This window comes from Panicum virgatum, chromosome 5K, assembly GCF_016808335.1.
Source record: "Panicum virgatum strain AP13 chromosome 5K, P.virgatum_v5, whole genome shotgun sequence".
Lineage (NCBI taxonomy): Eukaryota > Viridiplantae > Streptophyta > Magnoliopsida > Poales > Poaceae > Panicum > Panicum virgatum.
In genome coordinates, this window is record NC_053140.1 from 42614478 (window position 1) to 42638476 (window position 23999).

Consider the following 23999-nt stretch of genomic DNA (forward strand, 5'->3'; position numbering starts at 1 on the left):
ACAGCCCTTCCGCTCGCCCGCCCGCCATGCGAAGCCATTAAATGCCAACCACTCCTCCACAGCGCCCGGGTCCGACGACGTCAGGCCGCCACTTCCCACAGCGGTAGTGACCGGAGTCCCGTCCGCCAACTCCGGTCACTGCTCCCCGGACGCTGTAACGACACTGTGGGAACCTGTGGCGCAGTGCAAGACGTGCTCGGCACTGCTCCAGCTACTATGCTGCCAACTCCCTCTACCTCCTTCGTACTTTTCCTTCCGCGGAACCCCTGAATGGCATGGGCACGACTCTCGGAAGCGACTCCGGCCTTGACCAGGACAAGACCCTAGCCTGCAGGACCCTCGGAACGCCGCCACGCCGCCCGCTGGAGCCGCCAGGACGCCGGCGTGATCTCCGCAAGACCAAGGACGATGACTAGGACGACTGCCACGCCTGGCGCCATACCCGACAGTGTACTTCCCACAGTGCTCGATCACTGCACCCCCGCGATTCGGGGAAAAGAGGACGACTTTCATGACCCCCTATACATGTACACCGTCCCTCCTTGTGTCTATAAAAGGAGGAGGTTGGCGTTCCCTTAGGGGGTCAGCTCATTCGGTTGGACACAACGCTTCGCACAACTAGCAGAGCACACACGCTCCTCTGAACCCCGATATTGGCACTCGCCTCAATCAACTCCTTCTCTAGCAGAGACTTGGGAGCTTCCCTCGCTCTCTCGTCTCGCCTGTACGGCTGTACCCCCTATTACAGGCACCCCCGGTACAAGATAGTACAGTGCTCTCGCACACCCCTTTGCTGGACGTACGGCCCCACGGCCGGAACCAGGATAAACCCGTGCGTTACTGTATTGCCTCTTGCATCAACATCTGGGACGAGGAACACGCAGCATCATCACTGGTTGGGCCCGGACCGCCGGGTCGGGGCCGACAATACTCAATTATATTATATTTTAGAACAGATGGAGTATCACTATCTCATACCTGCAGATTGCAAGGATTACGTGATTCCTCCTAAAAAATGAATTTGGAATACTCGTGTATTTAGTTCAACTCTTTTGTGTTTACTCGTACGTGAGTAGCAAATAAATTCTTGGATGACGTCTGCCTCAGACAATAAGCATGGAATTGGCGGACTGAGTGTTGTCGATAGAACTTTCATAAAGGTTCGGTATAGCTTTGCTTTGTTCCATCACATGCATGCATATGGCTGTTGTTGATATTAGTACATGCCCATGAGTTGATGAAATACATAAGTTTCTCAGTCGACTTTGGATAAATGAACATTTGTTATAACTAACATTATTTTCCCATTCGTACTTTGATGATAAATTTATCGGTACTCATTTTACTTTACTTAACCACTTAATTGGACAAATATTTTTATGAAAATTCAAAAAAGTCAGCAATAGCAAATACTCCATCCATTCTTAAATATATGATATCGTTGACTGTTTGCTCAAACTTTGACCGGCAATGTTTATTTAATGAATTAGTTAAATAAATTGAAAAGAGTACCACTACCTGTATGTATCATTAAATGTACATTAGATCTGGTAGGCACGCGTGCATATACTCCCTCCGTTTTTATTTACATGTTGTATTAGGTTTGTTCTAAATCAAATTTAGTAAACTTTGACCAAACTTATAGAAATAAACAATAACATTTACAATACCCGATTTGTTTCATTGAATCAACCATATGATGTATACATTGATAGTGCATATGTTGGATAATATAGTTGTTGCTATATTTTTCTATAGATTTGGTCAAAATTAGTCAAATTTGACTTTGAATAAACCTAATACGACATGTAAATAAAAACAGAAGGAGTATGTTTGGAGAGATGTTGTATATGTGGTGTCCGCATTTATAAAGTGCTTTAAAAGAAGTTAAGAGAGGAGGGTGAAGAAGAAAAGATATAAAAAGCAGATGTGAAATATCCGTGTGGGATATGATATGCCTTTCGCCGTTCATATTCGTTTGAAAACATTTAAATTAATATCGGTGGTGGATATATGTGCCAATTGCCGTAAGTCACGTTGGCATACAAATTAAAGGATGAATTAACAACGAAATCATCATACCATCATCCAAATCTCCTTCAAATAAATATAAACACGCGAGCTTGTTCTTCAAGTAAACACCAAAACCAACCCCTTAGAAACTGTCAGTGAAGCTGTCACTATCACAATGCTGTAACAGCTGAATCTAATTAAGGTCGCGAAACAACAGGCGGGTAGGCGACCCATCTCTAAAGCAAAGCTTACGGCAACTCAAAGGACACAAACTGTGACAACGTTGCACTTGCACCGTCACCGGCCGCCGCCGCACCTCCCGCGCGCAGCAGCAGCCGGCCGACCTCGTACGACACGAACGCGTCGATTGAGGCGTACCGGACCTGCTCCGTCGACAGGGACCGGTCCCAGGGTTTTTAATTCCGGTAGGAGAAAAAAATCGAAACCCTCCGATAAAACCGATATATCGGGAATATCGGGATTTTTTATTTTTATTTTTTATTTTTTATTTATTTTTTAATTTACTTTTTAGTATAAAAAATATTCATTAAATCAATTTCGACCGATAAAAAAATATCGGACCCCACCGATAAACCAGAATCGGGCATACCGCGAAATTGCGGCCGATATTTCTAACCCTGACCGGTCCCACCTGCTCCGCGTCACGCGCTCCTCCTTGTCGACGTGGCGCCCATGACCTCGCGCGCCAGGGTCTTGAGCCCCGCGCCCCTGAGCTCCGGCCGCGCGAGCACCTCCGCCGCGACGTGGCGCAGGTCCACCGCGCCGGCGACTGCGATCCCGCAGTCGACGTGCAGCCGCTCGGCGTCGTTGCCGACGGCGACGCCGGCGAAGCTGTGGTCCGGGCAAGCGAGGAAGGCCCGCAGGGCGGCGGGGACGTAGTCGGCGCGGGCGATCTGGAAGACGAGGCAGCGGCGGCCGACGCAGAGCTGCAGCACGGCCATCCTGTTGGCGCGCCCGGCCTCCCCGTGGACGACCCGCCACTCGGTGTCCAGGCCGACGGTGAGGCGCCGGCCGTGCGCGCGGACCTCGCGGAGGTAGCGCTTGACGGCGTCGCCGGAGTTGGTGACGGTGGTGCGGATCACGGCGCCGCCGTCCATGACGACGTCGGTGTCGTACGCGTACGTGGGCGTCCTCTTCATCGCGGGAGGGGGCGTGCGTGCGCTTTGTCTCCCAGGTGTCTGCAAACTCGGTCGGCGGGATGGATCGGCTCGAACGATTTGAAGATGGTTCTGCCCGTGCGCGCTGCTTCCGTAGATAAAGTGAGGGGACTGGGGCACTCCGAATCGTCGGAGCAGGGTCGCCGTCATCGACATCGGACTGTAAAGCCGCAGCTCCGAGTCCGAGCAGGGTTCGGAACCTCCCCTGATCGCGGTCTGGTGGCCGACGAGCGACAAATCCCCGGCGAGCAAATCGGACGGCGGCAGGCGATCCTTCCGGCCGAGACCCTATAGCCCGTCTGAAGTTTGCCTCTTTCTTCGACGATCGACATGAATATCAACCAATCAATTGCATAATAATGAATAGACACCGAATTAGTAGAAGATTCCACTTCTTCCAATCCTGCGGATATCACGCTTGCAAAGCAAACTTCAACGATCAACCGTTGTAATATTACCAAAAAAAAAGAAAATCAAAACCACACGTCACCACAACCGTGTCAAGAATTCGATCGTGACCAGCGTTAGTTTCAACACAATCTTTTGCTTTCTGATCTAGTAAAACAAACAGCAAATTAACCAGGACGAACACATCGCAGAAGCTAAATCACATACCAAACTGTCTGAGTAAAATCACAGAACGCGGAACCCTAGGAAATTAAAATGCAGCAAGAACCGAGTCTCAATGCACCGTCACAGATTTTTTTTTTCCTGATGCAAACTAGAAAAGCTAGAACTAAGCAATGAGAGTTCGTGGTGGTCACGAAACAAACAGGTCCCTCTGCGCGTAGCTGAGCATCCTGCGGGCGACCTCGCAAGAGACGAAAGCGTCAATGCAGGCATAGCTGATCTGCTCGTCGCTGAGGTGGCGCGCGTCCCACCGGCTCATGGTCACACTGTGCGGCTTGACGAGCTCGACGCCCATGGCGGCGCCCGCGATGGTGCGCAGCGAAGCCTGGCAGAGGTCCGGGCGGTCCAGCCAATTCGCCACGCCGCCCCGCAGGTCCACCGCGTTGGCCACCGCCAGGCCGTGGTCGGCTCTGAGCCGCTCCGCGTCCGCCCTTACGCCGACGCCGAAGAAGATGACGCCGCGGTCGCCGAGGAACCGGGCCAGCGCGGCGGGGAAGTAGTCGGCGTGGAGGAGCTGGAAGATGAGACAGCGGCGGTCGACGCAGAGCTGCAGAGTGGCGACTTTGTTCTGCGGGCCGCCGTAGTTGGGGCGCCACTCGACGTCGAGCCCGACGTGGATGCTGCCGCCGCCGCCGCCGGGGCGGTGCACCGAGAGGACCTCCGCGATCCAGCGCTCCACGGCCCTGCCGGAGGACGTGACGGTGGTGGTGATCACGTAGCCCGCGAAGGTCACGTTGAAAACGACGGCCTCGGCCATTGGATCGCTTGCCGTCGTCCGTCTTGTTGTGGCGGCGGCGCTCCTTTCCTCTTCTTTTATAGTGGATGGATGGATAGATAGAAGGAGCGTGGGGTCAACAGAGGACCTAGGGTTTTTCCAATTTGATTGGAATCTTCGAAGTGAAGGTGAAACCTTAGCTAGAACTCCTAATTCCTACTAACCCAGATTAAGTTTTAGTATAGAAACGTTTTATCCCCCAAGCTGAAATAGGAAACTTGCAAGCAAATTCCCACGCACTACTAGTTTATTTTCTATTCTATTCGCATACAGATAGAGCCCGGAAGCACATCTTTTCCATGCTTTCTATATTTTGATATCTTTGAGAAATATTTTCTTTCCGATCTATACTCAAAGAAAATCCATCACAATTTATAATGTGATTTTAGAAGAGTATAGATAATTATGCCCGTGCGTTGCTACGGACAAAGTTGATATAAGTATCGGATACGTATTGGTGCATGTGTGTTAATTTGCAGGAATCTACGTGATCGAGTCGTGGATGGAGGGGGTTGGTCCGACTCGCATACAGGATGGACTAAGTCCCATTTGTCAATAACATAGACGAACCAAACCAACGTACCAAACAAAAAAAATTGGGTGAAAACTTTACTCGCTTTAGTAATAGATAGGCAATTATGCCCGTGCGTTGCTACGGATAAAGTTAGTTAAGTATCGGATACGTATTGGTGCCCGTGTGGTAATTTGTAGGGATCTATGTGATTAAGTCGTGGACGGAGAGGGTTGGTCCGACATGCATACGGAAGGGACTAAGGCCCACTTGTCAATAACACAGTCGGACCAAACCGACGTACCAAACCAAAAGTTTGGGTGGAAACCTTACTCGCTTTAGTAATAGATATAGATATACAACAATTGAAAAAATATGTTCCTGAAACAAAAACAAGCTTCTTGCAACAAACAAAAAACGAGCTCCCGACAACTCCCCGAGCTGGAGCACAGGTAGTGCTCGTGCCGGCGGGTAGTAGAGCGAAGGGAGGGACCGCAGCTCTGCAATTCCAGCTGCCACTGCTCCCTCCAGGCACACGCCACTCCCGCAGCCGCCGCTCATCGTGCCACCATAGCTCCTGCCCGTTGACGATCAAAATTGGCACTGCTGTGCAGACCGGTCTGACTGGTATGCATAGACCGGTCAGACCGGTCAAGGTGACTTTGTCAAAATGCAATTTTGACTTCACCATTGCGTAGCTCTCGTCGAGACGATCAAAATACATATATGGAACGTCTGATTTGGACTTCGGATGAGAGAGTTATGACTTCGGGAAGATCTGACCCATACCCAGACCGGTTGGCTAGGGCGGTCAGACCGGTCCAGACAGCCCAGTCCGAGTTAGGAGTTGTATTTTGACACAAAATTAATTAGGATTTTAACTCCTAATGGGATAAGACCATCCTTCCCTATAAATATAAAGGGTCATGGCCGATTGAGGGATCTAACCCAATCGAATCTATCAAATCAATCTACTGTTATCGTCTTTACCTTTTTTCTTTACCCTAACTTTTTCAATCTCGACATGTTCTTCTTCTCTCATCTCCATAGCGTTTGAGGACGTCTTAGCTGGCCTGCCGAGCCTAAGGCAACCCCACGCGTGTTTGCCCCGACGGGGTCCCTTCCGGGTGAGCGTTCGTCGGATCGTCGCCGTTCTGCACGGTGACCGGTCTGACCGGTTCCTCTGACCGGTCTGACTGCTCCACGCAGGAGGCGCCACAAGGAGCCCCTCCTCGCGCCGCGCGATCTAGCGCGTTCATGTGTTGACCAGAAAAGGCGTCAACACAAATTGGCGACTCCGCTGGGGACGAAAATCAGATTATCATGGCCGATTTGTCAAACCATAACAATATGGCGGCACGTGATAAACTACTTGAGGAGTATAAGCGAGAATACGACGGAGCAGTCAAAAGGTTATTCTTGTCCCGCTGCCATACAACAAAACAAGGAGTCAAGGTGATACAGGAGTGGCAAGTACCATCCACCATTGACATAATGATGGAGATGCGATCTTTAGGTAATTTATCTGATATTGTATTCGGTATTATTAAAGATTTGATTGATCAAGAAAATAGTTCAATTCAAGCTTCTGTTATTCAAAAGTCGGTTATTGAAAAGCCGACTAATAATCCGTGCAAAGATTTGCATATTTGTGATGTTGCTGGTCAAGATACAATTCGGCCGTCCCAAGCCGAAATTGTCGAACCAACTTCCCCTAGCAAGTATACAGAAACTAATTCTAGTACTCCTACGCTCGGCGGGCAACAAAACAAAGACAAAGGCGCCGGTTGCATCACAACTGGTCTGACCGGTTCTCCAACCGGTCTAACCGCCTCTTCTAGGGTTTCACAAAATAAGTCAAAGCCAAAGATGGTTAAACCTATGAAATCCGAGATTGGTGTTTGCAAACCTGTTGAATCCAAAAGCCGTCATAAGCATGAAAAAGAAAAGCTTAAGCCAAATAAAAAGCTTCCGGCTAAATCCTCAAAACAAAAGGATATCAAACATGCTAGTCGGACAAAAAATTCCAAACAACCAATATTTGTTCCAAAACATAAATTTCATGATCAGAATCGGCAATGTTATAATTTTTCTACATCGATGCCGTTTTTATCATATGGATCCTCTATGAATATGCCATGGGGTGCTGATTTCAGTTTGCCTTATTCTTGTGCACCATGGTTTCATAATTCATATATGCCGTCTCTTCCTACATATTTATGCCCAAATTATATTACCTATAGGGAGCCGGCAACTAGTAAGCCATCACCTACAAATAATGGCTATTTTGATCCTAAAAATCGGCCTGTGCAGAAAAGGAAATATAAGGTGATCAAGCAAATCTATCGTATCAAAAAAGATGAACGATTGAATAAAAATTCAGATTTGACACAAGATAAAGAAAAGTCGACTGTTGAAGAAACATCGGCTACTTCTATTGATAAAATTGCCCCTGATATTGAACATGTTTCAAATGATATGGCTGAACAACAATCAAGTTCGACTGGGGGGCAAGACAAAAAAGAAAAGACCGGCGACAAGCCAACCGGTCTGACCGGTACTCAGACCGGTTTTGACCGATGCGTCCAGTGAATCTGAGAGTTCCTACAAAAGCAAGATGAGGCCAAGTTTTAAGAAACTCTTGGCCAAATATGAGAAGCAAGGAGCTACTCAGAAGAAGAAGAAGAAACAGATGGGGCGGCTAAGCAAAGCTAAGGATGAGACATCATCAAGATCTTGCGAGCAATTGGATTCTCGTTCGTCTCAAAGTAACTGTTCTGCTATGTCATACTCAGGACCAGCTATTCCATGATTTTGGTCATATCCTTCTTGTTATACACTTTTGGATTATAGTAGGATGTATATACAACCATATTATAATCAATATCCTTCTATGTATCCAAGTTGTATCTCCCAAAGACCAATTAGCAATAATCTGGTTGAAAAGGATCTTAATTGCAGCAAGAAGGGTGAGAAGAGCATGAAGCAAGATTCAAAATATTTACAGCCGAGGTGGTGTTCCTCAGGCTTATCTCACACTCAAAATAGAAGATTGCAACATTTGCGCAAGCTAGAATTGGTGGAGGAACAAGTGGAGGTCGAGCCAACAGCCATGAAGAAAATTTGGAGACCAAAGCAGATTGTTTCATCATCAACTTGAAGTAAAAGCAAGACATGGCCGGTAATTTTTTATCGCCCTTAGCACAAAAAATGGCCGATGTATTATTGATCATCGCCCTTGTACAATTTTGGTCCAGAGGAGTGTTCTTTGGCATGCAAACTTTGCCAAAGAATAGGGGGACATATATTGACGACTAAAATTGGCACGGCTATGCAGACCGGTCTGACCGGTATGCATAGACCGGTCAAGGTGACTTTGTCAAAATTCAATTTTGACTTCACCATTGCGTAGCTCTCGTCGAGACGATCAAAATGCATATATGGAATGTCCGGTTTGGACTTCAGATGAGAGAGTTATGACTTCGGAAAGATCTGACCCAGACCCAGACCGGTCAGACCGGTTGGCTAGGGCGGTCAGACCGGTCCAGACAGCCCAGTCCGAGTTAGGAGTTGCATTTTGACACGAAATTTATTAGGGTTTCAACTCCAAATGGGATAAGACCATCCCTTCTTATAAATATAAAGGGTCCTGGCCGATTGATGGGATCCAACCCAATAGAATCTATCAAATCAATCTGCTTTTATCGTCTTTACTTTTTTTTCTTTACCCTAACTTTTCCAATCTCGACATGGTGTTCTTCTCTCGTCTCCATGGCGTTTGAGGACACCCTAGCTGTCCTACCGAGCCTAGGGCAACCCCACGCGCGCTTGCCCTGACAGGGTCCCTCCCGGGTGAGCGTTCGTCGGATCATCGCCGTTCTGCACGGCGACCGGTCTGACCGGTTCTTCTGACCGGTCTGACCGCTCCACGCAGGAGGCGCTGCAAGGAGCCCCTCCTCGCACCGCGCGATCTAGCGCGTTCGTGTATTGACCAGAAAAGGCGTCAACACTGCCCCCACCCGCGCGAGATATGTGGCGGGGCAAAGCCTTCGTTGTCGTGCCCGAGCCCGCCTAGGGCCTCCGGCCGAGGGGGGGGGGTTGTCGTCGGTTGCCGCGCCGAGCACACCCGCGCGAGATCTATGCAGCTGCGCTGGGGCCGTGTGCCGGCAGAGGTGGGGATCGGAGTGGGAGGGGGAGGCGAGGGCTGGGGGCCGAGCTGGGAGAGGGCGGCGGTGGAGGCAGACGGAGAGCAAGATGTGGAGGAGAGGGAAGGAGAGAGAGAGTGTGGGGTGGTAGATTTGGACCGGGGAGGGAGGTTTCGAAAAATTTCATGCGGGCATTTTTTAAAAAGGACAAGAATTTTCGATTTTTTTCTTCTTCATGTTGAAATAAAATTTGCAATTAGGATCTATTCCTAAAAAAAGCATTTTCACTATTCCGTTCGCTGATTTTGAGAAAGTAGAAGGACCTTTTTGCAAAACCGCCGGGCCGAGCGCACTGATCGACACGTAAGTTTTGCTCGTAGAATGCGGCGCTCGCTTCTATTCTTGGGATCCGTGCTTCGAAATCTCTTTACCTTCTCCATATTACCTTTACCTTGATGGATCGGATTCTCTCATCAGCCACTCTGCACAGTCCCGTGGCATTAGGCCGCCAGTCATACCCTAAGTAATTTAAATTTGGATGTGACTAGATAACATTGTTAAATTCATTTCTCATATTTCTAGATATTTTCAAAATTTACACAATTGAGAAAAAAAGATACAATCGTAGAATATAATTATTTTTCTAAATTAATATCACAGAACCATCTAGGGGTGGTAATGGGTCATGACCCTAATGGTCTCTTCACAGTCCAATAAAGCCCTTAAAATTTTTAGTTCAAAAATACATATGTTTAGAGCCCGGCCCTTTTAGGGCCCGATCCTTAGATTTTCTAGTTCAAAATGTTGGGCCCTTTACCACCCCTAGAACCATCCGCGTTTAATGCATACATACATCGACATAATATTTTTCATTAGAATAGTGATCTTTGAAATTTTATGGAATTTTAAATTTTAAGTTAATATTGATTTCAATACAAATTTGAAAGTAAAGATAGCTAAATAAAGTGTCTATACTAAATATAACAAATAAATAATTAAATATGGGAATGAAACAATAATAAAAATTGTATCTACGATACGAGAATGGTATGAAATTGATGTGCCAATATTATAAGTGGCGATTTTACTAAGTTTATATTTATTGCGGCAATTTCGTGGAACCCAGTATTTGCAGTGGCAAAAATCCAAACTGCGCTGAGTTTTTTTTTTAAGAACACTGTAGTGAGGTTAAAGCAGGTTAAGCCTGAATTCACCAGCAGGTGAGGTCCTCCCCTCACCGCTCCGCCGCTCCCCGACGGGCCGACGGCCTCTCCCGTCTACGCTTCTCCCAGTTGGCTTGTCTCCTCCGCAGCCGTTGGTTGGTCCTTGGCTCCCCACCGAACCGCCTCGCAAAGTCCGAATGCGCCGGCCGCCAGCCCTCGTGGCGTGCCTCCGCCTCTCGCCGGCGGCCAGCCCGGCGTTCCTTCTCTGAAGCTCTCCGCGACCTCGCCCATGTCGCCGGTGGCCGCGGCTTAGAAGGCGAGTCTCCTCGTGTTCGCCGCCGGTTCGGCAGCGAGCAGCCGCGCCCACCACCTGTTCGACGGAATGCCGCGCGGGGGCAAGGCCGCCAGGAGCGCGTCGGCGGCAGGGGCCGGCCGCGGCGGGGACCGGATCAGCGCGCTGCCGGACGCCGTCCTCCAGCACGTGCTGGGCTTCCTGCCCGTGCGGGAGGCCGTGCGGACGTGCGTGCTCGCCAGGCGCTGGGGCCACCTCTGGCGGTCCCTCCCCTGCCTGCGCGTCGTCGACGTCGAGGTGCTTGGGAGTGTCGACGAGCTGACCAGATTCGTGAACAGGCTTCTGCTGCTTCGCGACCCAGGATCGGCTCTTGATGGTTGCGAATTCGATCTCCGTGGTTTCGAGGACGTGGATCCTGTTTACGTCGACCTCTGGATCCAGCACGCGCTGTTGTTACGAGCTCGAGTGCTGTCCCTCAGTGTCCGGTGGACCCAACTGTACAAACGTTTTGATTCACAGTACCTGTCTACCTGAGTACTTTGCATCTTAACGGTGTACGGTTGTCCGCCAATGCTCTTGATTGTTCAAGCTGCCCGATGCTGGAGGATCTTTAGATCACCTTGAGTGATATCTATGCCCGTGAGATCTGCTCTCCGTCCTCAAAACGTTTGAGCATAGTGAACTGCAAGTTTTGTCTTGACAGATTTGACAGTGTATACAGTACTCGTATTTCTACACCCAGTCTCATTTGGCTCAAACTAGAGTACTGCAGTGGTGCACCTCCTTTGCTTGAAGGAATGGCATCATTATAAAGCGCATGTATCAGATTTGGTTGTGGGGTTGATGAGGATTTTCACATGGAAGGTTGCTATGCGGACGGTTGCAGTGAGTGCATCTTTCTTTACGATTGTGGACTTTGTGGTGTTCACATTGATGGGCGCGTCCTTCTTGAAGGTTTATCAAATGCCTCGACTTTGGAGTTCAGAGCTTCCTTTGGCATGGTACCATTACACTTCCGTCCACTACGATTCCGTAATCTTTGTCATTTGTCAATAACTATTTATATTGCATTAATGTATCCATTTGTCAATAACTATTTATATTGCATTAATGTATCCATGACAACTGTTCAAGTTCATGTGAATGACCATCAAAGGGAATTAAAAGATCATATCGTGGTGACTATATGCAGGAGAACACGAGGTTCACAACCCATATGCACTTCTGTATGTCTTCCACAATTGCTTCTTGAGTTGAAATGTTGACCTTGATTTACTTATTTGAATTCCAGTTTACTTTAGAAAAAGATTTGGCATGCTGCCCTACATTCAGCAATTTAAAGACTTTCTATCTCATTAATTGGTGTTTGGCTGGTGATCTCCGTGCACTTCTTTTCTTTCTACGATGCACACCAAATTTAGAGAAACTCACTCTTCAACTTTGTCAGGTATGCACCTTCCAGATATGACTGTTGTTACTTGTTACCTTACTAAAACTTTCATGTATGACAGGATGAGTGGTTTTTGTAATTTTCTTCATTTGTTACAGAAAGATAAATGTGTACTGAAAATGGAAGACAGCAATCCAATTGAACAATCATTTTCTCTCGGGCAACTTAGGAGAGTCGAAGTTAAATGTGAACAGATTGATGAAAGGGTTCGGAGAACTTTGAAGATCTTGAGTTCAATTGGAACTTGTCTTGAGGAATTTAACATCCAGAAGATCTAGAATACAGAGTTTCAGTGTAAGTTAGCAACACTTCTCAGTGTTATAGCTCAGCAATTCACCAATAACTGACTCACGAAATGAACTACTAAATTAATCAAATATTTTTTATTGCATACAATAAATTTTTGAGATAAGATTAGACATGTTCATGTTTGTCAAGGAGATAAGCAAACTGAGCGATAGGTCAGTGGTGTGGCAGTTGTTGGTTCTGCCCGCCCACCGCCCAGGGTTCGAACCCTGGTATTTGCACCCAACCCCCCGCCGCTAGGCTTGTGTAACAGAACCGACCAAATTAAACTGGCTTAAATGCGCTAACTATCATCTTAATAGTTAATCAAGTTATCACGCACTTAAAATTGTGTAATCCGGCAGTCTGTCGGGTCAAGCCCGATAAATTACGGTGATCAAGGATCGAAAAACACTGGAAGTCTCGCACGCAGACGAGCACAGAGCAGGCAACAGGAGTTATCAAATTTAATTTACAATACAGAGCTTCACAAAATAAGTTTAAACAAAATATCAGAGTTCAATATGCAGCGGAATTTAAATAGAAATTTAATTTAAAAACAACAATACTACGAAGACGTGAGGGCATCACATCGAACCCACAGATGTGAATCCTGATTAGTTCCAACCAGCAACAGCTACACCTGAAACAGGGTAACAATAAACCCTGAGTATACTAATACTCAGCAAGACTTACCCGGCTATGGTATATACTTAGCCTCCTAGACATACAAAGCTTTTTGGCTCTGGAGTTTATTTTGCTGAAAAGCTACTAATAGTGGATCCTTACTTTCAATATTTTAGCTCAAAGTTTAATTTAACAAGTACCAACTAGATTTGCATGAACATCTAAAGCAAGTTTGGTTGATCACATTAATCTTTCCAGAGTACCACAATCATATCCCATATGTTAACTTTCCATTCTCATTTTAATCTTTTACTACGATGTGACACAGTGGCCAAGACTCTCATATCCGTGAGTCACGGCGAATCGATCCGATTTAACCTTGCAAGGTGGACCTAACTCACATGACGCATGCAAACCACGCCGGGTCACACGCATCAACTGTTCTCATCATTACCACGACACCTGAACCACGCCCGCCAAAACCTGGGTGAAGGGCCCCTTACGGTGAACTCCTAGAGAACCCGGAGGCGACATACTAATAACACCCGCCATCATCCTACTCCCAGAGTAGCAGGTCGCAATTCAAGCTATCGTTGTAAATCAGGTCTACAGCTTACCGGTTTTGACTACCTCCTACTTTCGGCATGTGGTTAGTACTGTTCAATCCTCGGTCAACAATGCCAACAACGGTACAGTCCTCAATCGACACAGGCGGAGGCTCACTTTCCATTCATTCCATATCCATAACCAAATTCATCTCTGTCTGGTCTCTATTTTTCCTTCCTCATTAATTCCTTCTCAAGCCACTTTGCCATAAGTAGCAAGGACCTATATCTCGCGAGTGACAGGAATCACTCGACTTCTACCGAATCCTGATTAAGTATGGCGGTACTAACGACCTGCACACTAGTAGAGTAACTGAGAAAACCTAGGGATCATGCATCTATGGTTTCATTCAACTCCTAAAAAACTTAATGCACAAATACATAAATAACCATTGAATACTTAAATTAGGGGTTATGCTCCGGGGCTTGCCTGGGGAACACTAGGTTAATACTGGTTAGATGATACTCGCTTGTCGAGCAATCTTCCTTTGGTCATGCACATCGGGGTCCATCCATCCATCTTCTAGATGTATCCACCATTCACCGTCTTCTAGCTCGGCTCCAAAATCATGTGCTTCACGTCCATGTATTGTACTTCTAGCGTACCTAAATGAGATGCACCAATGCAGATGTCTGAATGCATCAAAGTGCAGTAGACGATACAGCAAAAAGAATAAGCAAGGTAGGCACAATGTCACGATTGCATGGGCACGAGCATGATGAAATGGAATGCAATGCGACTAAAAGAAAAAAATGACTAGGCAATTATTTATCGAGTGAACACAACAAACAAGCTCAAAAGACAAAGGGGTTGGTGCTGCAATACGAGGGTTCATTCAATTTATTTTAGTCTGAAGTGTTTCCTACTAAAAAGTATTACTAGCTTGTTTAGGGTTTAGGCAGGTGTATAAATTGTAGATTGGCTCAGCTAGAAAACTTGTTGCAAAGTAACTAATCATAATTTCCGTTCAACTTCATCTTTCAAGCAGCTGAAACATTTTTGTTTCTTCACTTGAGCCTCGTATTTGTTCATGTTTCAGTCCTGGGAAGCATGGAGAAAAGTTGTGCTACAAAGCTTTTGATGGATATGGTGACAACCGATAAGTGTGGTGTCTTTTGTTGGATTTCTCTAGCCCCAATCACTGAAGCATCATGGAATTGGAATTGTAACTAGTTAAGCCTACCCCGTTGTACCTGTTTTATCGTGTCAGTTGTTTGTCCCCCACTTTATCATGTATGTTTTTTCTTAAGAAAACAAGTACTCATATCATGTTACTTGGGCACTTCTGGTTATGCGTGTCGATTGAGTTATCTAGACTCTTGGCTAGTGGGCTGATCACCTTGCTTCCATGATATTTTTCTTGAGCGTATCGTCAGAGGTAAGCAACACTTGTCACTTTAGTAGATATAACCTCTACAGGTTGAGTTCGACATGTGTAGCAGCCTAAAATGATTAAGTGCAGTGTATAGAACTGTAGATAAGATATGGAGGCTGTAAACAGTTGTCTAGCAACACTCCAGAATCCAGACACATTTCCAGGATTTCCTGCTTATTAGAACATGAGGTTCTGTAGCCACTTATATGTATAGCAACCTTGTGTGCGTGTATTTTATTTAAATGCCTGAATATATGTAGAGAAATTAGAAATTTTTGTGTTACTAAGGGCATGTAAAAGGCACACAGACTAAAATGTCTTGCACTAAATTTCCACGCACACACAACTTTTGGCTCGTGGTAGGCTAATACTGTATATGCTCGCTGAGGATCAGTATGACACGTAATCAAAGGTGTTAGACAATAGTTTGGACCCATTTTCCTTGCTTTATACAGTCACACTATTCGGTTTTCACATTTTTTTAATTGCTCTGTTCGGGTTTTCACATTTTTTTAATTGCTCTGTTCGGCTGGCTGTGGCTGGTGCTGATTTGTTGTGAGCGAAAAGTACTACTGGCTGACTAATATTGATTTAGTGTGAAAGAAAACCACTGTTGCGTAACAGAGCGAATATGATAGGCATCTTATCCATCTAGTTCCGAACTCCGAACATTGTAGTTTCCAGGGAAGAAAGTCACTGACAGGAACCACCTCTTAACGTGATGGTGGAGGCTTTGTACCACTCCACCTCTTAATGAGAAAAATATGGCAATTGATAAACATAGACAAAGTGTGCCTTTAATTTTGTTCTAGAGGACAACTGCATTGGTGATGAACAAGTGGTCCCACTAGGCACGAGCTCATGGTAGAGCTAGAACAGAGTGATCGAATGAACGCGAGCAGTGCGGCTAATAAGTCATGGGTAAAACCAGGTCGGTGACGAGAAAGTCGACTGGAACTCGGACGGGAAGCCCTTGATCCCAGCCATGATCTCGCTGCCCGAGTACCAGCCGACGTCGCTGCACGGGAAATTGCCCCCGCGCGACAGCGCCAAGGAGATGTCGAAGCTTGTGTCGTCCAAGAAGTAGATGCCCTCCTGCAAGAAGCCGCCGAACTGGGACGCCTCGAACGCCCTGGAGCATCCTCGCGCGAGGAAGAGCACGCGCCCGTCCAAGCCGCCGTCGAGCTCCAACCACCACGCCACGTGAACGCCACCGGGCAGGGTCTGCACCCCCAGCTCCAAGACCTCGAACCCGCGCGCCGTGGCCGCGCCGCCGCCGCCGTGCTCGTGCTGGACGGACGGGAAGCGGCGCACGACCATCAGCAGCTTCCCGCGGGACTCCACCAGGTAGCGGCTCACGCCGGCGGAGGGGGACCGGCTCGGCGCCGGCGCGTTGTGCCGCCGCCGCATCCGGTAGCACCTCCAGGCCATGCTGAGGGCGGGCGCGCCGGCGCCGCCCTGGCCGCCTTCCTGCACGAACACCGTGATCGCCTCGTCGCTGGTGACGGCGTGGAAGCCCCGCAGGACCTCGCCGTCGTGGTACAGGACGTCCTGGAGCCCGGGCACGGCATCGGAGGCCAGCCACTGGCGGTCCGTCCCGGGCCGCACGAACGCGAGGTTGGACACGCCGCTGACGAGCGCGGCGGCGACGCAGCCCCGCGAGGTGGGCGGCGCCGAGAGCGCGACCGCGCGGACGACCAGGCAGGTCGTGATGCCGTGCCTGGGCACCCTCATCCTGTCGGGCAGGGGGACCCGCGCGCGGGAGAAGGCGTTGACGAGCGCGCACGCGCGCCAGCCGCTGGCGGCGACGGCGAGCCAGCCGCCGGCGTGGGCGCCGCAGAGGCGCGCGCCGTGGGCGCCGTGGGGCAGCGAGATGCGGCGGCGGGCGGAGCTCGCGAGGAGGCTGACGAAGCAGGGCGCGCCGGCGGACGGGACGAGGAGGAGCCACGGGAGCTGCGGCGGCGGCGGCACCGCGGGGGCCGTGGCGGAGCGCCAGGAGCGGCAGACGGCGGCGAAGTAGACGCGGTCTGCGAGGCAGCGCAGGTGGAGGAAGACGACGCCGAGGAGCTCCGACGGCAGCTCCGACCACGATGGCGCCATCGGCGCGCGCGGAAGTGGCAAGGCGGAGGAGGATCGAGACCCTAAAGATTCTGCAGTGCAAGAAGCAGAGTTGAGAGCAATGCTCAGTGCTCGCGACTTTCTGCCGTGGCCACCGATGAGTGGAAGCTTCCGCCGTCTGACGCACGGAGAATCCAAGCTGCAAGCTGGAGTTCCTCGGCGGGAGGCGCTGCGGGGGCAAACGGAGGTCGCCGGGAGCCCGGATCCCTGTCAGCGTCGTGGGAGGCACCCCGGATCCCAGGCGGCCCGGCTGGACCCGGGTACGTCGAGGGATTGCGGGCTTGCGGCCGGTACGTCTGGCGCCGGCGAGGAACAGCCTGACCCCGGCTGGACCTTGGCGATGGCCGGGGCGAGGACGGAGCGAGGCCGACGACGCGAACAAGACGGCGGGAACGGCGGCGGTGGTCGGTGGAGGGAGAGGAACCCTAGCGTCGGCGATTTGGGGAACGGAACGAGCGAGGAAGACAGGAGAAAGGAGGACGGGCGGCGGGGCTAGCGGGCGATGGGGGGAACTCTTGGCGCCGGGGATTGGATTCTCCGTGCGTCAGACGGCGAAAATTTGGGTCCTTTGACGGCCTCGTCCTCCGTCTTCCCCGGTTTGTGCAGCCTGTCGGCATCAGATAGTGCAGTTGGTGGGTCTTCTGTTTGGCCGATGCTGTGATCGTTCCAATTCAGGGGTTATTTGGATTCAGGGTTAAACTTTTTTAGTATTTAGTAATATTAAATAAAGTATAATTACAAAACTAATTGCAGAACCCTGTAGCTAAACTGTGAGATAAATCTAATGAAGTATACTAATTCATAATTAGCCGATAGTTACTGTAGCATCATTGTAGTAAATTATAGATTAATTAATCTTATTAGATTTGTCTCAAGAATTAGCACTCATCACTCAAAAAAATTATAAACAGATTTTATTTGATACTTCTAAATAGTAATATTTTTTTTAATGTGGCAGGGGCTAAAAAAAATTAGGAAAACAAACAGCCCCTCAGCTGGCAATGAATCAATTCTCGATGGCACTGACGAAGTCCGAACTTCAGGCTGTAGAAACATTTGGCAGCTGACATTTCTCGGTTGAATGGGATGAACCAGCTGACAATGTGATATATGTTTATGGTATAGTTACTTTGTTTTGTTGACAACTAGCAACAGTGCTTTTCTCTCACATCAAATCAGCACCAGCCACCAGTCAGCCAACAGTATTTTTCTCTCACAGCAAATCAGCACCAGCAACCCGCTACAGCCAGCCGAAAGAATGTTCCCACAGTACATATTTATGGTATAGTTACTTTGTTTTGTTGACAACTAGCAACAGTGCTTTTCTCTCACATCAAATCAGCACCAGCCACCAGTCAGCCAACAGTATTTTTCTCTCACAGCAAATCAGCACCAGCAACCCGCTACAGCCAGCCGAAAGAATGTTCCCACAGTACATATTTATATCTATTATATATTGCCTGTGTTACGCTGAGGTTTAAAGGCACTGTGGGAGTCTGGTATGTGTTATGTAGTATGCGTTGTAAGCTTGCACCTCACTAACTTATTAGTTACTATTACTATTTAGAAGCTGATTGATTTGGATCTAGGCATTACACCCTTCCCCCTCTATTTTTCATATTATTGTTGCTAATGCCTGAATGTCCTTCACCGAGATTGCACTCCTCCAAATGATCTCATCCCTACCAGGTTCACCTGAATATTGTGCACTATGTTCCAAATGTTTGCTGCATTCGAGTTAGGCCTTTATTCCGTGATACTGATTCGAGCAGGCTATGTTTATATCAAAGTTTCCGATGGCAGAATCCGCTGGCTGTTGTATTATTCTAGCAAGAAATTTGTGGAAATAGCTTGCAACCTTGGTGAAAAATTTTCTCATGAATTTTGGAACTTACTACAGGGTTGAATAGAGACTCCAAAACTGTACATGTAAGAATTGAGGCTTGGAGCTTTGTGAAACTTGCTACAGGCATGGAGCTTAATTATTGCCGCCGTGGCAGAGGCCCCGGCGACGACATGCTGTTCCTGCAGCGCGGTCGCCTCTCCAACCCCCGCAAGCTCGCACCACTCCCGTCAACAGCCCGTAGGGCGGAGGCGCTCGCCGGCGACGAAGGGTATGTACGCGTTTCTGGCTCCTCGTCTCGAAGTGCCTGCCGGACTGGACAGAGAACGCGCCTTGCAGGGCATCAGAGAACGCTAGCTCGTCACGAAGCTCAAGCACAGTCATACGCAGAAAAGCCTTCACTTGACTCTTGAGCTCTCATGCATGGCTCCCGACTGGAGACGCGCGATGGCTTTCGGCTCAGCCCGCCCTGATCCGGGACAAGTCCACGCCCCACGGCGAGGTCGTCCTCTAGCCTCGTAGGTCGAACACAGGAGCACCAAGTGCACAGTCCGAACTTTGCACGAGGACAGCTTGCGCGCGGCGATGTTCTGACTCGACGGCACCGGCGGCATGGTGCTGGTGCGGCGTCGGCGGCGGCGAGAGACGCCCCAACTCCGAAGCCCAGCAAGCAGACGACCGCTCATCCAGCAGCACGCGTTCGCCGAAGGCTCGAGGTGGGGGGGCAGGATGAAGGGCGTGGGGCCGCTGACGATGTCAGCCAGCCGCCGGGCGGCGGCGAGTGGCAGCCCGACCCACCCCAGGGGCGAACGGTACCTGAGATACCGTCCGGGGTGGACGGTAAATGAAATACCGTCCACCCTGGATATGCGGCTAAGATTTGTGGGAGGCGTCGAATCAGGCATCTGCGGCTAAGATTTGCGGTGCATGATGGAAAGCGAAGGATGCTTTGGCCCTTCTCTTTTCTTCTTCATCGCGCGCTCGGCTCGACCGGTCGCCGGCGCACCGCCCGGCGACTCCGATGATGCAAGTAGCAATCTCTAGAGCTCGCAGTGGAGTGGATACCGCGCCGCCGAATGCCAAGGTCAGACAGCTCCGCGCTCCGCTTGTGTTGTGGCATGGCTGGTGAATCGAGAGGATCGCGAGCGCCTTCAGGATCGGGAGCTCGAGCTCCCGTCCCCGTCCCTAGCCTGATGCCACTGACGGGAGCGGTTGCTGATGTGGATAAACGCCGCCGGTGGTATGGGCGAGCTCAGCTCTCCAACATGTCGTCAATGGTGGTGGTAGGTTGGTGTCCTTGCAGGATTCGTAGGTCAGATGTCGGCATGTTGCTGGTGCAGAGGGTTCTTCAGAGGCCTGACCTGTTCATCTCTAGTCTGTAGCTCCGTTCCAATCTTGTGCAGATCAAGGCAAGGGGAGAATGCTGTGAGATAGGCTTCGATTCCACGACCATGGTCAGAGTTGAGGACAAAACAATTGGATTTGGATGCTCCACAGGTAGTTCAAAGCTCACTGTTCAGAGTGTTATGCAGACTCTATGAGTTCAGAGTTCAGAGTGATACATCGCTTTTACTTTTGCGAAACAGCTTTGAACCCACATATCAGAGCTTGGCGCTTTCGTTACTCTTATCATTTCCCATAGGTTCCAATTTTGTAGGAGCGAGTTGCATCTGAAGAGCACTCCTCATTTAGGCCGTGTCCAACGGCCGGCGATTTCGCCAGCTTGAGCTGACGTGGTGGAGTGAGAAACACCAAAATTCCCTCCGGTACTGACGGCACGTTTTTCGGAGTGCTGGGTGAGTGAACGTTGGAATTGAGAGGAAAGCATAACTCGTTTCTGATTTGTTTAATATTTCAAGCTCTCACCCCGGCAGACGATATCGTTAGCCTGTTGGAGAAGGCCTTACCATCTGTTTGAAAAGGTTTCATATTTGTCCATGGCCAGTAAATGAAATACCAACCACTGCTGTGATTGCTAAAGCGGGAACTGAAAAAAAAAATCAAAGTCATGAATTAAATTCAGAAAGATATACATTAGGATGGTAGTTGAGAACTCTGTACTGCATTCAGTCTACGCATTAGCTATTTTGTTGATTGCTCCATTCCTATATATACATGTCCGAATCAAAGGAAACTGAGCCCAGATTCAAAAGAGAGCTGAAAGTGGAGGGGAGGTAACATCAAGTAAGCTTGTAGGAGTCGGAGGCTATTGGTCGGAGGTGCCAGGAATGCAAAACATTCCCAAGTCTGGCAGTCGAAGTAGTCTAGCCCGTGTGTTGTTCGGTGTTCGAGTTTGTTTTTCCCTTCATGTAATAAACCTGTACTAAACTCCGCTTGCTTCCTCTCTTAAATAATATAGCAGTGCTCCTGCTGTTTACTTCAAAAAAAAAAAAGAAGAAGTAGAATGCCTGGAGATACCACTCAGCACTCGGAGCAATTTCTTTGCATCGCCCAACCGGCTGAAGACGCCACCCATCTTTTGGGCCGCCATAGCCTGATCTCGATCGGTCCATGCACTAGCATACACGCAATGCTGAACGCATCATTCTTGAAAGATGTGCTGGAGGCATGATTATCATCCATTGCATCTATCCATCGACCATCTGAGATGGATTATCATGTGGCCACATAAAATAGATGGTAGCATTAGTACATTGTTGCCTGTAGACCTAAGCATAGTACATTGTTGCCTGTAGACCTAGCTGGTGGGATGTGTGATGAATGGATGATTCTGCTCCGCATAATAGAATGGAATAGAACACAAAAGAAAAGGTTGGGCTGAGGCTCCTGTGTGTGTGCTGAGCAGTGCAAATGTGTTTTTTGTTATCCCTGTTGAGTGTTGACTGTTGAGGAGGTGGCAGTCTGGTTGCCACCGGGTCTGGGCCGAGCTACTCGATTCTCGTCACTCAGTCATGAATTAATGTTCAATTATGAACTAATTAGGTTTAAAAGATTCGTCTCGTACTAATTAGTTAGATTGTGTAATTAGTTATTTTTCCAACTACATTTAATGTTTTATGCACGTGTCCAAAAATTTAATGTGACGAGTACTGTTGAAATTTTTTTGGGACTAAACAGGCCCAGCAAGGATGCAAGTGCATGTGCTGTCCTTTCCTATTCATTTCTGGAAAATAGTTTGAACATTTAGATTGAGATCGAGCGGCCCAGCAAGGATCCAAGTGCATGTGCTGTCCTTTCCTATTCATTTCTGGAAAATAGTTTGTACATTTTGATTGAGATCGAGCAAGTCGTGATGGCCAACTGCCCCGTTTAGTTCCAAAAAAAATTTCTAAAGTACTCGTCATATTGAATGTTCGGACACATGCATGAAGCATTAAATACAGTTAAAAAATAACTAATTATACAGTCTAACTGATTAGCACGAGATGAATTTTTTAAGTCTAATTAGTCCATAATTAAACATTATTTGTTAAATAACAACGAAATGTCCTACAATATCAAAATCAACAATTTTTTACCAACTAAACAGGGCAGATGTGAAGGCCGGTTTGATTTGATTTGATAGCCCGAGAGAAATGAGGTGACTCTCTGCCCTTGCTCGATTGGCTGACGGACGACGACGTACTGACGTAGGGTAGAACCTCGGCGAGCAGGAATTCCAATTGCTTACAGGAATCCCTCATGAGTCGTGACCAAGCGATTCAGTGAACTACGGATTCCGATACTGAGCAGCCGAATTATACTGAAAATTTGCAACATCCAATCCGCGGATAAGTGGAGCAGTGTAGGAGTAGCATCTAGCAAGCAAGCACGGCAGCAACATTGCAGCACAGCAGCGAGGAAGGTCTCGTGCAATCGAGCATCCACGCGCAGCGACATGTACAAAAGACCTGCTCAATGATACCAGCACCTGATTAATCACCACAATCTTCTGCCTGCTCAGGCAACATCCAACAACGACTACATCGATCACAGTAGCGAAACCCCCCTGCCAGTCCCAGTCTCCACGACTGCCCCATCGATTGTTCAGTCACAGAAACACCTAGAAGCAGGACCTTGGCTTGAATTCTAAAGGTGAATTCGAGAAATATGCAACTTAAAATGCAGTCAACAACCCAATCTAGACGAACCGGGCCGAATTTTTGTGGAATCAGGCTAGAATTAAGCAATGCAGATTTACTGCAGTCGCACGGCGGCCACCGCACCTGCGACGGCGGCAACCGCTGGATCAGCCGCCGCCTCGGCGGCTGGAGCCACTGGATCGGCCGCCGCCTCGGCGGCTGGAGCCACTGGATCGGCCACCGCCGCCTCCCCGTCCAGCAGCTTGCGGCCGACCTCGAAGGAGACGAAGGCGTCGATGCAGGCGTACCTGATCTGCTCGTAGCTGAGGCAGGACGCGTCCCAGCGGCTCATGGTGACCCTCCGCGGCTTCACGAGGTCGACACCCATGACGGCGGCCACGACGGCGCGCAGCCCCGCCTGGCGGAGGTCCGGGCGGCCCATCCCCTCCGCCGCGAGGCCCCGCAGGTCCACCGCGTTGGCCACCACCAGCTCGTGGTCGTCGCTAAGCCGCTCGGCGTCCGCCGCCACGCCGACGCCGACGAAGCGGACGCCGCGGTCGCCGAGGAACTCCGCCAGCGCGCGGGGGACGCGGTCGGCGTGGAGGAGCTGGAAGATGAGGCAGCGGCGGCCGACGCAGAGCTGCAGCGTGGCCACGGGGTTCTCGTCGGCGCGCCTGCTGGGGCGCCACTCGACGTCGAGCCCGACGACGGGGCTGCCGGGCGCGGCGCGGGCCTCGGCGAGCCAGGCCTCCACGGCCTCGCCGGAGGACGTGACGGTGGTGGCGATCACGTCGTCCCCGAAGGTCACCTCGATCACGTCGGTGTCGATCTCGGCCATCGGATCCCTCCTCCTCCTCCTTGCCCCTCCGGTTGCGGCTGCTGTTGCGGCGCTCCTTCTGTTCTGCCTCGCGCAAACGACAAAGGCCAAAGGGCAAAGACCGCGAGGGGTGATGATTGGGCTCGTTG

At 49.3% G+C, this 23999-nt stretch overlaps 4 protein-coding genes, 1 long non-coding RNA gene and 1 pseudogene across 6 annotated transcripts; 2 read left to right on the forward strand and 4 right to left on the reverse strand.

The window, feature by feature from the left end:
* Positions 1-2261: 2261 nt before the first annotated feature.
* LOC120710119 lies at positions 2262-3173 on the reverse strand (annotated as a pseudogene).
* Positions 3174-3734: 561 nt separating this feature from the next.
* Positions 3735-4578, reverse strand: LOC120710120 (Werner Syndrome-like exonuclease). The gene has a single exon (XM_039995788.1). The coding sequence runs from the start codon at positions 4576-4578 to the stop codon at positions 3952-3954; it is 627 nt and encodes a 208-aa protein (XP_039851722.1). The 3' UTR covers positions 3735-3951.
* A 6219-nt stretch (positions 4579-10797) lies between these two features.
* LOC120710121 (F-box protein At5g03100-like) lies at positions 10798-11241 on the forward strand. Its single transcript, XM_039995789.1, has one exon. It carries the CDS (start codon positions 10798-10800, stop codon positions 11239-11241), a length of 444 nt encoding a protein of 147 aa, XP_039851723.1.
* A 546-nt stretch (positions 11242-11787) lies between these two features.
* On the forward strand, positions 11788-12561 carry LOC120710062. The gene is made up of 3 exons (XR_005689816.1): positions 11788-11910; positions 11999-12154; positions 12256-12561. It is a non-coding gene; the product is annotated as an uncharacterized LOC120710062 (long non-coding RNA).
* A 3206-nt stretch (positions 12562-15767) lies between these two features.
* Positions 15768-17751, reverse strand: LOC120710063. Its single transcript, XM_039995705.1, has one exon. The coding sequence runs from the start codon at positions 17148-17150 to the stop codon at positions 15966-15968; it is 1185 nt and encodes a 394-aa protein (XP_039851639.1). The 5' UTR covers positions 17151-17751; the 3' UTR covers positions 15768-15965.
* Positions 17752-22770: 5019 nt separating this feature from the next.
* On the reverse strand, positions 22771-23999 carry LOC120710064 (Werner Syndrome-like exonuclease). Of its 2 annotated transcripts, XM_039995707.1 has the most exons (2): positions 23278-23996; positions 22771-23244 (listed from the first exon to the last, which is right to left on the reverse strand). In XM_039995707.1, exons 1-2 carry the CDS (start codon positions 23869-23871, stop codon positions 23149-23151), a joined length of 690 nt encoding a protein of 229 aa, XP_039851641.1. In that variant the 5' UTR covers positions 23872-23996; the 3' UTR covers positions 22771-23148. The 2 variants fall into 2 exon arrangements, with proteins under 2 accessions (XP_039851641.1, XP_039851640.1); XM_039995706.1 differs by having other exon boundaries at positions 22771-23999.

Excerpts from the sequence above, each read along its gene's own strand:
- LOC120710120 (XM_039995788.1), bottom strand. The coding sequence starts at position 4,578 with ATGGCCGAGGCCGTCGTTTTCAACGTGACCTTCGCGGGCTACGTGATC.
- LOC120710121 (XM_039995789.1), top strand. The coding sequence starts at position 10,798 with ATGCCGCGCGGGGGCAAGGCCGCCAGGAGCGCGTCGGCGGCAGGGGCC.
- LOC120710063 (XM_039995705.1), bottom strand. The coding sequence starts at position 17,150 with ATGGCGCCATCGTGGTCGGAGCTGCCGTCGGAGCTCCTCGGCGTCGTC.
- LOC120710064 (XM_039995706.1), bottom strand. The coding sequence starts at position 23,871 with ATGGCCGAGATCGACACCGACGTGATCGAGGTGACCTTCGGGGACGAC.